Source organism: Triticum dicoccoides, chromosome 5A (genome assembly GCF_002162155.2).
Source record: "Triticum dicoccoides isolate Atlit2015 ecotype Zavitan chromosome 5A, WEW_v2.0, whole genome shotgun sequence".
In the NCBI taxonomy this organism is placed as follows: domain Eukaryota; kingdom Viridiplantae; phylum Streptophyta; class Magnoliopsida; order Poales; family Poaceae; genus Triticum; species Triticum dicoccoides.
The window spans coordinates 679295211-679308559 of NC_041388.1; the positions used below are offsets into that span (position 1 = coordinate 679295211).

The following is a 13349-nucleotide window of genomic DNA, read 5'->3' on the forward strand; positions in this document are numbered from 1 at the left end:
TTGAAGCAGCAACACAATCATCACCAAGACAACACCTGATGTTGAAAATTAATTATCGTTTGCTGGTAGGAAAACTCTTATAGAAATTTCACGTTAGTGGCGCCGCTAATTTCCGTGACGCCGACGCTATTTTCGCAAAATAGCAGTGGCGTCGGAAATTCCATAACCGTTGCTATTATCGGGATATTACAGGCATGCCAAAGAACATCAACGTTAGTAATGCATGGGCTCCAGCAGACGGACAACCATGGATGTACTAGTGGCGTATGTGGTCCCTAACGTCGTTAAGTTTAGGCCAGTTAGTGGCTTCGGCACGACGATCGAATGCAGATAAGATTTCTAACGTTAATTGCAATGCACGCCCTCTTCTCCCCCCACCGTACCCCCTCCCCCAAACCCACCCGGCCTCCTCTTCCCCGCATAGTCGTCGCCCCCTATACTATCAAAAATCCACTTCACTCCGCCCCCTGCTCGCACCACCATCACGCGCCACCACTGTCATCATCCTCCACCATGGTCGCCGCAGCCACCGTGCTCCTCCACGCCTTACCCGAGGAACAAAATGAAAAATTAAAACAAATAGAAAGTTCTAAAAAAGTATAAGGAAGAATGAATTGAGAGTATTGATATTATCAAAAATAAGAAAAATGAAATAAATAAATTTAACAAGAATGACAAGAAAAATGCACACAATTCGCACAAGAATTAGAGCTTTTTACATATATGCAAAAGCAATCATATAGTAGTATAATTAGAACAAAGGCTACACAAACTATTGTGAGTGTCAGCACAAAAATTGGGGATGCCACAAAAAAATTGCTATGGTGTGAGCATGAAATTGCCATGACAAAAAAAACAGAACTAAAAGGTTGAGTTGCCATGGGGTCCTATCTAAATTTGCCACAAAGGTAATGATTGATTTCCCATGTCATAGGAAGAGAACAAAATTCCATGTGAATTAGTACAAAGTGTTATATGGTCCATTGGAACTTTAAGAAAAAAAACAAAATCCTCGCAAATTTTGAAAAAAAAAAGTTTGTACTAATTACGTGGGAAATTTAGAAAATCTTTACTTATAAAGATTGGAGTTGGTGGTGAGTTCACATGCGAGTCCAACATCCTTTTCAGATAAACAAATACACGCATCCCCACATGTGAAACTAGCAATCTTTCAAGAGACGTATAAACATGTGCATTTTACTCACATGTGGTATCTATCATACATAAACAAATACACTATTTCATGTGTGAACAATTTTTTTTTTGTAAAAGGCACAAATAACAAACACAAAAGTGTGACTTCAACTGAAAATCAATTTTGGTTTTAGTTTCTCTTCCCAACCTAGATGGTCATTTGAAATTCTCTGACGTTGCATGCCTCTAAACATAATTTTGCATTTTTTTTTCTAATTGTAAATCACACAACGGCCACAAGGACAGTAATGCTACTTGACCACCTCCTAAGTCAATGGCTCTGTGGCAACCCACAGGCATCATGCTAGTAAAATCAAAAGTTCGTAATGGTCACATGGTTAAAACTAAATAATATATGTTTTATTAGAACATGTCAATTTTTTAAAAAATACATTGTTCACATGGCAACAAATAGAAATTTGTTCATATAAAACATGACGGACAATTGCGAAATTATGCAATCGTCGCATCGCAGAAAAAAATACACGAATTTTGATCTCAAAACAATGGCAAATGTAGAAATTGACATGGTATTTAACAAAAGATGCACATGCTAGCTATCTAGAATATAATTTTGCCATGGTATCTAACGAAAAAGGATTTGCCATGGAATGCACAAATAATTTTTGTGGTGTACAATAAAACTGTCATGGTTAAGATCCAAAAGAGCTATATAACATAAATTTGTCGTGTTCCATAACAAAAATGTGTTTTCACCAAAAAATCATGGAAATAAAAATAAAATTCTATTGCAGCTGACATAGAAAATCTGTCTTGGGGACATGGCAAACTTTGTATTGGTGACATGGCAAACATTTTTTTACATGGAAATTTTGTATTGGTGAAATGGCAAAAATTGGATTGGTGACATTGCAAAAGTTATAAGATTTTTTCCATGGCAAAACTTTAACAAATTATTAATCTTTTCCCGCGGACATAACAAATTTTCTCTAAACTGCTACGTGAACATCACAAAAAATAAAGGGTTTTGTTCGCGTACGACACCGAGTGGGTTCACACGAAATGTTTGATTCCTAACATTCGTTCGTTAGCATTTGGGAAGAAGAAAGTGACTGAAGTGAAAAAGAAAAGCAATTGCCAAAGGGCTTGGTTAGGCCTTAATCGAGTGAGACTTAACCCAGTCTTACTCAAGTGTCATAAAATATAACAAAAATGATTTTTTTGCACATATGTCAATGCAAGATCCACGAATAACATCGAGACATCCTCTATAACACTAAGCTCTCTAGTTTTGAAGCGCCCACGTTCAGTTGAGGTGTCCAATTAGAATTTGGTCACCCGATTTTGATCGGGTCAACAATTTCTTAAAGCTCTCTCATTCAATTCTCTCATACTATGCACTACGCTTCCTAATTTTGAAGTCCTCATAATTAATTGAGGTATTCAATTTAGAATTGGGTCAATCGATTTTGAGCGGGTCAACACTTTCTCAAACTCTCCCGTTCAATTCTTTTAATTCACCATGTCCCTTAATTTTGAACCTCTTTCAATCAGTTGAGTTATTCAATTTTGTATTTGGTTTATGATTTCGACCGGACCAACGGTTTTTCAAATCAATCAGCAACAACCGGCCTATAAAAACATATCAGTCCCGTGCACCCTCCCACCACCAGAGAAAAGAAGCGCCACCATGTGATATTGTAGCACCAATATAGTAGTACATGCGACTACCGACACAAACATTTCCTTACATAAATATAAATTGGTTAGCGGATAACACAGAATCACACCACGAAAGGCCCACCAAATAATCACATTATAAATAAAAATAAAACACACTCTATCATCTCCCCACCCGCCAAACTAAATATTTCATCAGTCAAACTATAAGCGGTATTAATTTTGTAGAAAGTCAAATTTCTTTAACTTTGACCAAGTTTAGAGCAAAAATATCGATATCCACAATATTAAACAAAACAGTATGAAAATTTGTTTTATGATGAATTTAAAAATACCGATTCGATATTATGGATTTTGATATATCTATCTACAAATTTGATCAAAATTAAAAGATTTGACTTTTCAAAAAATAATCATCTTTTGAAACGAAGAGATTATTTTTTGAAGAAATCCAACAACACCAACAGCGAAGCAAAACGCGCCCAATCCTTCTAGTAACTATAAGTCTAAGTCAGACAAGATTTAGCAAGACTGATTGCCAAATAGCAAAACCGAATCTTCTTAGCTTACCCTTCGATCGTGTCCAAACCACAACCACAGCCTGCCACGTACCGATGCGTGCGGTGTTGGCATATTTTGTGCTGCTCCACGTCGTTCTCCATTGCCTAGTTAATACCACACCCCGGGGGCAACGCAACCCAAGCAATTTTGCCGCAAAAATTCGCGCGTGTTGTCCGTCGGCGATGGACCAGGTGCAACGGAAGAGCATCCTGAGGTCAGCCAAGACGCTGTCGCGGACGCGGTCAGAAGAGCAACCCATGCTGTCTGACCTCGGTCAGCGGCGGGAGGTGGTTCTGAACATCGATGGGAACGGCAACGCTCCCGGCGCGGACGTCGTCGGAGCGGCGGGGAAGCCGACGGCCAGCAGGACGTTGTCGACCGCCGCCAGCTCGCCGGCCCAGGGGTGGGCCGACGCGAGCTTCGACTTCTGGAGGAACGAGGGCGGCCCCGCGCGCCGCGTCGACGACTTCAGCTTCAAGAATCGGTCGGCGTCACCGCAGCCGCAGGCATCGTCCCCTTCGATCTCGCCGAAGAAGAAGGCGGAGGAGGTCGGCGTGGACCCGCCCACGCTACTCATCGGGAACTTCCTCCGGAAGCAGAAGGCCGCCGGGGCCGAGCTGTTGCTCGACCTCGACATGGAGCTGGACGACATCGGGAGGTCGTCACACTCACACGCGTTCTCATCCAACTCCCGAGAGCAGGAGGCGCCGCGTGTCTCCTTCAAGGACCGACAGAGCTCCTCGTCCTCTTCATCCGGCTCCGATTCCGATACCGGCGGCCGCCGTAGGCCCCCCGGCGATGACGGAATATGCAACACCTCTGCTTCCACTCCAGCGGGACCGAGACCATTACTGCGAGCCAAGACGCGCTCCCGGCTCACGGACCCGCCGCCGCAGTCACCCGCGGCCGTCGACGAGGAGCGCAAGAAGTCGTCTGCCATGCGCCCTCCCAAGTCCGGCCAGTTTTCTGGGCGTATGACCGGCAAATCCGGCCAGTGGCACAAGTCGGGTCCCATCGAGGAGGAGGAGGAGGACCCGTTCATCGACGACGACATCCCCGACGACTTCAACCGCGGGAAGCTGGACGCTCTCACCATACTGCAGTGGGTGAGCCTGGTGATCATCATCGGGGCACTGGCGTGCAGCCTCGCGATAAGGCCGCTGTCACGGAAGCGGCTCTGGGAGCTGCACCTCTGGAAGTGGGAGCTCCTCGTGTTGGTGCTCATCTGCGGCCGCCTCGTCTCCGGCTGGGCCATCCGGATCGCGGTCTTCTGCGTGGAGCGCAACTTCGTGCTGCGCAAGCGCGTGCTCTACTTCGTCTACGGCGTGCGCGGCGCCGTGCAGAACGCGCTCTGGCTCGGCATGGTGCTCGCCTCCTGGCACTTCCTGTTCGACGAGGGCATCAACACGGCGGTGCTGCCCTACGTGACCAAGGTGCTACTCTGCCTCCTCGTTGCCACGCTCGTCCGCCTCGTCAAGACGCTTCTCCTCAAGGTGCTCGCCTCGTCCTTCCATGTCTCCACATACTTCGATCGGATCCAGGAGGCGCTCTTCAACCAGTACGTCATCGACACGCTCTCCGGGCCACAGCTGGTCGACGAGGACTACGTGATCGCCGAGGTGCGCGAGCTCCAGCGCGCCGGCGCAGACATCCCGAAAGAGCTGCATCCCGCCTTGCCAACCAAGAACCTGTCGGGGCAAAGGGGCACCCGGGTCTCGGGTTTGATCTCCAGGGGAATCAATCCGCTGTCCAAGGAGAAGAAGCGGCGTGAGGCTGATGAAGGGATCACCATTGACAAGCTCCATAGGCTCAACCAGAGAAACGTCTCGGCATGGAACATGAAGAGGCTCGTGAAGATTGTTCGTTTCGAGACGCTCGCCACAATGGACGAGCAGATCCAGCAGGCAACTACAGGGGACGGGGCCGAGTCAGGGACACAGATTCACACCGAATATGAGGCGCAGCTCGCCGCCAAGAAGATCTTTCACAACGTAGCCAAGCCTGGTTCCAAGTAAGGACTTCTGCTTTAATGAGATTATATCTTATACTGTAGTAGTAATTTACAAGTTACATCATTTTATATTCCTATTGTCTAGGCTCTAGGAATTTTGAGCTCAACAAGTAGACCTATATATATAGTACAGACTGTACGGTATAATTTTTAATTTTAATTTCATATAAAAAGCATGCTACATAATTGTTAGACAACTTTATAGTGCACTTCCGTGTCAACTACAAAAGTGGAATGACAAATTATAAAACTTTACAGTAATACTCCCTTTGTAAAGTAATATAACATCGTTTAGATCACTACTTAGTTCTCAGGATCGTGACAATTAATTTACTAATTCTGATTCTTAATCGTAAATGTATAAATCATAATGCAGGCACATATACTTGGCAGACATGATGCGCTTCATGAAGCAGGAGGAAGCCATCAAAGCTATGCATCTTTTTGAAGGAGCACAAGAGCAATGTAGGGTCGGCAAGAAGTCTATGAAGAACTGGGTGGTACTGATCTTATTATTGACCCTTTCTAGCTATCTTAGATGCATCGACCATAAAGATGTCATTTCTAATGTTATATCATATGGTTCGTTCTGTAGGTGAATGCATTTAGAGAGCGCAAAGCTCTTGCCCTCACACTTAACGATACAAAAACAGCAGTTAACAAGCTCAACCAGATGGCCAATGTTGTTGTTGGCCTCATAGTGTTTGCTCTTTGGCTTCTAATTCTCGGCGTAGCGACGACACATTTCTTTGTCTTCCTCAGTTCGCAGCTTCTTGTGGCAGTGTTTGTATTCGGAAATACCTTGAAGACGATTTTTGAGGCAATAATCTTCTTATTCGTGATGCATCCTTTCGACGTCGGCGACCGCTGTGAAATTGAAGAGGTTCAGGTAATGAATATATTCATGATGCATCCTTTCGACGTCGGTGACCGCTCTGAAATCGGCGCTACTTATTTATGTAATCTGATATTGCCTTGCATTTGTCGATTGACGTTGTAAGCATTTGAATTTCAGGTCGTTGTGGAGGAAATGAATATCATGACAACAATCTTTCTTCGTTACGATAATTTGAAGATCTATTACCCAAACAGTGTGTTGGCCACCAAACCAATTTTTAATTTCTACAGGAGTCCTGATATGGGAGAAGGAGTTGACTTCTCTGTCCATGTTGCCACCCCGCTGGAAAAACTGGCGCTCATGAAGGAAAGAATACTACGGTGCGTACCAGTTCTTCTGTCATCTCAATTTCAGATATGTTCACAAATTGGGAAACACAGTGCCATTTGCTACTGATCTTTTGCCACATCAGATTGGACTAACAGTAGTTTTCTTTTCTTCCTATGATCCAGTTACATTGACAGTAAGAAGGAACATTGGTACCCCGGTGCGATGGTTGTCCTCCGGGATGTAGATGACACCAACAAGCTAAAAGTGTCCATATGGCTCCGACACACACTCAACTTTCAGGACATGGGGATGAGGTTCGTGAGGAGGGAACTCGTGCTCCAAGAGATGATCAGAGTCTTGAAGGACCTCAATATTGAGTACCGGATGTTGCCCCTTGACGTGAACGTGCGAAACGCGCCCCCTCTGCAATCCACAAGGATGCCGACGACATGGAATTATTCATGAAGTGGCGGGGGAATCCCGTTATGATACCACATATACAACAATTACCGTCTCTATGATGTGGTGAGAACTGGTAGCAACTATAGCCAGTAGCTAATTGAGTTGTCAGTGTGCATGCAGCTGCGGCGACCATTGTAAGAGTGTGTTGTGTGGTATCAAAAGCTTTAATACACTTGAAGATAGGCATACAGATAGTGGCCGTTCAAAATATTGAAAGCAGTCAACTGCATAGTTTAGACAAAGCAATGCTACACTTATGGTTTGACGATTACAGATTAACATGGTTATCACTGAGGCCCACCGAGAAATTCAGAGGGGATTAGTGGGTGGTTAGTTGAGGATCTCATCCATAGTTAGACCCCTTATGATGATGCTCTTAGGTCTAGCAATTTTTTGGTATACACAAGCCTGCCGTGTTAGCACTTATCCTGGCATTTCATTTCTGCAAGTTTTGTTTGAGTTTCACATGTATTTTAGGTGATGATTTAGCTTGTCACGCAGTTCTACATGTTAGGATCCTTGTTACGACTAGGGTTGCAGGCGAAGATGGTCATGATACAACGCAGTTTGCAGAGCTGAAACGTGTGGCTATGGTGAGAAAATTATCGTAGAGACCATGACAAATTTATTGATCACATCATGGTAAATTATTATTTTTGTAAAATATTAGCTTCATTTCCATGGAAATTTTTGGCATACGATATCTTTTGTAACGTAGAACTTTCCATGTAAGCACTACATTTTTTTATACATTTGCCATGATTAATAGAGGAATCATTTTTTTTCTTAGTATGCATTGTGAAACAGACATGTAGTTTCTTAGCCTGAGCTCATATGAGCTCGGGTGAACAGTAAAATCAAAAGAAAAGATTATAAACAATTCAATTATTTTTGAATTGTTTAAGTCACAAGCATTGACAATTTTTCAATGCTTGCAAATTTTCATCGTGAAATGACATTTGCAGAAGCCGTGGCTAAAAGAACAAAATTGATGCTCCAAAAATGTCATTACGAACAACATTTTGGAGTGATAATTTTGTTTTTTGCCACGGCTTCTACAAATGTTATTACGCAATGAAATTTTGCAAGCGTTGAAAACTTTTGTCAATGTTTGTCACTAAAAATATTCAGAATTTTTTGAATTTGTGTTCCATATTTTTTTGATTTTACTGTTCACCCGAGCTCATTTGATCTTAGAACTAGAAGTAGAAGAGTACTTTCGTTGTGAAACCCCCTACTTTTATAATTTTTGCCATGATCTAGATTCTTTTCTGTTACATTTGCAATCAGACCATTCTTTGATTGTTTATAAAAATTCGTGCATGGCAAAAAAATGTAGAAACCATGACACATTTATTGAATATACCATGGTAAAATTATAAATTAGATGATGCCAATTTTATAAAGTATAACATGACAATTGTAAATTTATGCTTATCTGCATTTTTCTCTATCAGAAATTATTATATTTTTGTTTATGGCAAAAAATGAAAAAAAATAGCTAATTGGGCTAGTTTGGGAAAGTTGCACGTTCACTTGTTCGATCCATCTGAAGGGGAATGAAATGTTCGCTCGTTTCTCCAGAGCTGATTTTCCATCCTTATTTTGCTGTAAACAATGGATGCCAATATGGGCGAAACATTAGATTTGTCGGTTCCTTCGAGCGATTTTGTTCGCTAGGAGACCCCCCCCACCACCACCAGTGCAACCCCAGGCCTTTTAATGGGCCTCTGCTTAAACCAACGTCACCGTTATGCCAAAAACAAAAAAAGACATAAAAGGCCCACTATCCCGTTGACTACTACCAAGCCTTAAATCTGAAATTTGGACGTGATTTTGAATAGCAAAATGAAATGTGTTTCTTTCTATAATGTGTATAATAAACTACCATCATGTTCAAATGGATCAGAACTTAAAACTTCAGAATTCTGTTTTAAGCTAGATCGGTACGAGTAGACCACGCCGTTATGAAGCTAAAAAAATACCAAAACATCAAAACACATAGAAGAAAACTTAACAAACTATGTTTCAACATAACTGCCATTGTTGCATAAAAAAGATGGCAAAAAATATTGAAAAATAAATTTATAAAATGTCCAATGAAAGAAATTTGGCATGACATGTTCACGTAATTTGCCATTGTATACACAAAGAATTTGCAATGAATTTTTCAACAAAAATTGCCATGTTTCAAAAATAAATTACAAAACATAATTTATTATGGTGTATGCGATAGAAGTTTCCTTGGTGTGTACAAAACTAATGTGCCGTGGTCCGAACAATAAGTTCGCCATGGTTAAAATAATAAATTTGCCATGGTCCAAACAATAATTTTGCAACCCATTGTAACACACTTGTAACTGTTATGTTGTGAGTAATACAAAGTCAGTGGGAGCCTCTCCCTCTGTCGCTAATTCCTCAAAAAAAATAATTTTGCCATGGTTGAAAAAAATAATTTTGCCATTGTCCAAAAATGTAAAGTTGCCATGGTGAAATATATATATATTTTTCATGGTCCAAATAATAATTTTTCCATGGTCAAAAAGTTATGTAGGTCATGGCAAATGTGTATAATAAAATGCTTGCATCAAAGATATTATACATACCATGGCAACACTTTAGTGCCCATATAGCAAATGCTATCTGCATTGCAAAACAATTAAAATTAAGGCAAAACTACCTATGAGGATCATGGCAAATGTAGATAAAAGTTCATGGTCCAAAATGTTGAGCTCCATAGGCTCAACCAGAGAAACGTCTCGGCATGGAACATGAAGAGGCTGGTGAATATTGTTCATTTTGAGACGCTCGCCACAATGGACGAGAAGGTCCAACAGGTAATGGCAGGGAAAAGGGCTGAGCCAGGGACACAGATTCACAGTGAATATAAGGCGCAATTGGCTGCCAAGAAGATCATTCACAACACATTCCCAGAAATGTTGGTTGATGTTTGTTAATTAGTTAGTGAATATTCACAATGTTTTGAACATTTTTAATTAACTGTTTTATGACAATATAATTTGACTTGTTATTTGAAGTTGTATTTGAACTTAGTTTGAAACAAATGGGGTTTAGCAAAGTTTAATTATGATGACCTGGCATCATTAGTGTGGGGTTACTGTAGCATGACAGTGGGGGTGTCACAACCTGCTTCCTAGCTACTAAGTAGGATACTGAACAGAAAAACAGACCTACATGATGGTGTAGACTAGAGAAAATGGATCACCTCACTCCTGGTGTACATATAACAGGAAGATGCAACGTGTCTACACAACTTCGATTCAACGCCGTGTTGTGCTGTGCTATGCTCGCTCCAAATAGGAGTAGAATGATGATCAGAAGAAGCTACACCTAATTAACTGAATCATCATCAAGACTCAAAAGTAATTCTCACGTACCACAGATGGATTGCCTTCAGCTTGCTTCTTCTCACATAATTGGAAAAAATCGGCCAAGTCATTTAGATTTATTACCAGCTTTTTGCTCTGAGAGACTACAGATATATGCCGAGAGAGGGAAAAAAGATGTGAAATTAGGGTAGTAGACTGATGAATACTATTCCTTTTCCTTTTTCCAAGAAAGAAGAAGAAGAAGACTAGTTAGGAGAGCTGTGATGGACAGCTAGAGATGATAGCATTAGCATAGTAGATAGGTACCCCCTCTGTAAAGTAATTAATATAAGCGCATTTAGATCACTAAAGTAGTGATCGAAACACTCTTATATTAATTTACGGAGGGGTACCAAATTAGTCTTGCGGTAAACATACGTTCATCTTGCTTCGAGAGGCGCTTGCTCGCTGTCATTTTGCTCCACCAATCCATACATGTCTAACTAATTGTCATGTCTAATTAATTGTCAAGGAGGGAGGGTAAGAAAGAAAGGTAAACACACACACACACACGCTATCTAGTGGTAAATTTGAAAACACGCACTTGCTTTGCAAAATTCATCACAACTGGTGCACATCACATCATTACCCAGCTAGACGATTTTCATCAACAGGCATACATAGACACTATATATATATGGTCGCGCTATTCGTCACCTTGGATGAGGAATAGTTATTCTTCACCCCCCTCTATTGTATCATCAATGCACCGTAATTTTACGTTCCGTAAGTTTTGTCTTATTTCCGACGCAAATAGAGACCGTAAGAAAATATATAATCGCCGTAAAAAATATTTTATGTATGCAAAATTACAAACGTAAAAACATAGTCTAAAATACACATAAACTGCAAATTTTGTTGTCTTATGACCTATATTTTTATTTTCTTATGTCAAATTTTACGTAGTGAATCAATAAAAATGTAACTATTTGAATTCCAAACGTAATTTAATTATGAAATGATCGTAAGATTACCTCGGGTGAAGAATAACTTATTCTGCACCCTGGGTGATGAATACTAACACTATATATATGGAAAAGCAAAGCTATTGTGTTTCCCTCTAGAGGTAGCAATCTGAGCCACATGCTCGTGTTGGGATATGGTCCACTTTTTTCCCTCTAAACATTTTCATCATTTTGTTTGTGTGAAGTTTATTTCCTCTTTTAGATGAATCTGGACCACTTTCTCATGTGCATAGGCATTAGGCCCAGCCCGTAGCCTGGCATGCCTGCACTGTGTCAGTGTTCGGGCCGCCAGCAAAGAGTTCCAGCCCACGAAAGGTTCTCAACATGCGATCGGTTCCTTGCGTAGGTAAGGTTCGTGCATTTTTTTATGGTTTATATTTTTGGCCGTGCTATGCTAAGTTTGTGGGCTGGGTTATTTCCGTCCCGTTTTCTCTCTCCCTCGCTCAGTCCTTCTCCACTAAAAAAACGTCCCTCTCTCTGCTTCGTTCTCCATCTCGGATCTAGATGTTCTTAGAAAAAGAAATAAATCTTGATCTAGATCCCACCGCCCCAATCCTCTCCCTTCCATGGCCAGCTGCCTTCCCTTCCCCGGCGAGCAGCTCCGCTCGACCCTCTTCCACCCCTTCTTCGGAGGTCATGGGCGTCGCCGGTGGAGCTCATCCATCACGGGTCGTGCGACGACCACCGTCGTCCTTCTCTGCCACCCCCCTCCCCACATCTTCTTAATTCGTTCAGATTCTACCATTATTTGTAATCTGCTTTCTCGATTATGCAGGTGCTAATATGTAATTCATGGATGTCCGAGGAATCACTCATTCGTCTCCCAGCCTTCTGCGCCATGTCGCCAAACTGAAGTGGATTTGCGAGAACAGTTCTTATTTCGTTTTCCCCGTCCTCTTACACAAGGCGAGATTTGTGATTGAAGTTGATTTTATGGTTGCTCAAAGGTGAGATTGCTGTTACATTATTTTGATTTGTTGCGAGTTCTTCACCCTCCTACCCAACTTCCTCTTCTGCTCATGTGCATTGTTCGTGTTCTGGCAAGTGTGTTGTCTATCGTTTCATGTTTTTTAAATTTTGATGTTTACATCTCCATCGTTGTATGCAGTTCTGGAGCGAGCTGGATGGATTTTGAATTGGTTCCTTTCCATCATACATGGCTCGTGGTTCAAGTTTTAAGGTGTTATGTGCTACATGGATTAGCTGCCTCACCCTCTGAACTTTTTAGCTCGGGTGGCGGGGAAGACGCCCGCGCCAATGGCCGTGCGGAACTCGCTGCCTGCGGCCACGCATCCACTTGCAACCGGGATGTGGGCGAGCCTGCTGTCACAGTCCTCGGAGGTGCGTGAATTGGGGTGGCTGGCTTACTGGTTATCCATTCGCTTCAAGATTTTCTGTCATGTTTCCATATTTTTCATTTAAGCTATTCTGACAATGATGAAACCTGCCAGATTTGTTAGCTTTACACTTCTCTGAAATTTTCGGAGTTACCCTTTACCTGATGACAGATTTTCCAGTTTGTTTTAAATGACCATGAAGTGTCAATCTCTATATCTTTTAAACATGTGTTATCTGAATAAATGTTTGAGCACTGCGTGTGCACTATGTTCTCTGGATAAATGAAATGCGCACCCTGCTCTTTGATTGTGTGGCTATTTAGTCACTGTCGTGGTTTCAGTTATATTGACTCGTCTTTTACCCTAATACAATGTTACCCTCCCCCTGAATGTGGCAGTTTGTTGCCCAGCTTGTGCTGACCCAATGATAGTTATGTATAAAAATGAGGTGAATAAGGATCCTTTTGTTTTTTCCCTAAGATATTGGTTCTGATTTCTAAAAAAACTGAAGTTACTAAGTTGTGTTCAGGGTTCTGGCCGCACTGGTCCTTGCCTGTGCACCGGCTGGGCGCGGCCTAGTCGCCATTGTCCAGAGCGTCGACGAAGAGCTAGATCCGACCA

The 13349-nt window shown here is 42.0% G+C and overlaps 1 protein-coding gene across 1 annotated transcript; it reads left to right on the top strand.

The window, feature by feature from the left end:
• Positions 1-3538: 3538 nt before the first annotated feature.
• LOC119304089 (mechanosensitive ion channel protein 6-like) lies at positions 3539-7378 on the top strand. The gene is made up of 5 exons (XM_037581251.1): positions 3539-5407; positions 5784-5907; positions 6003-6296; positions 6423-6625; positions 6758-7378. Exons 1-5 carry the CDS (start codon positions 3579-3581, stop codon positions 7038-7040), a joined length of 2733 nt encoding a protein of 910 aa, XP_037437148.1. The 5' UTR covers positions 3539-3578; the 3' UTR covers positions 7041-7378.
• The last annotated feature ends 5971 nt before the right edge of the window (positions 7379-13349 follow it).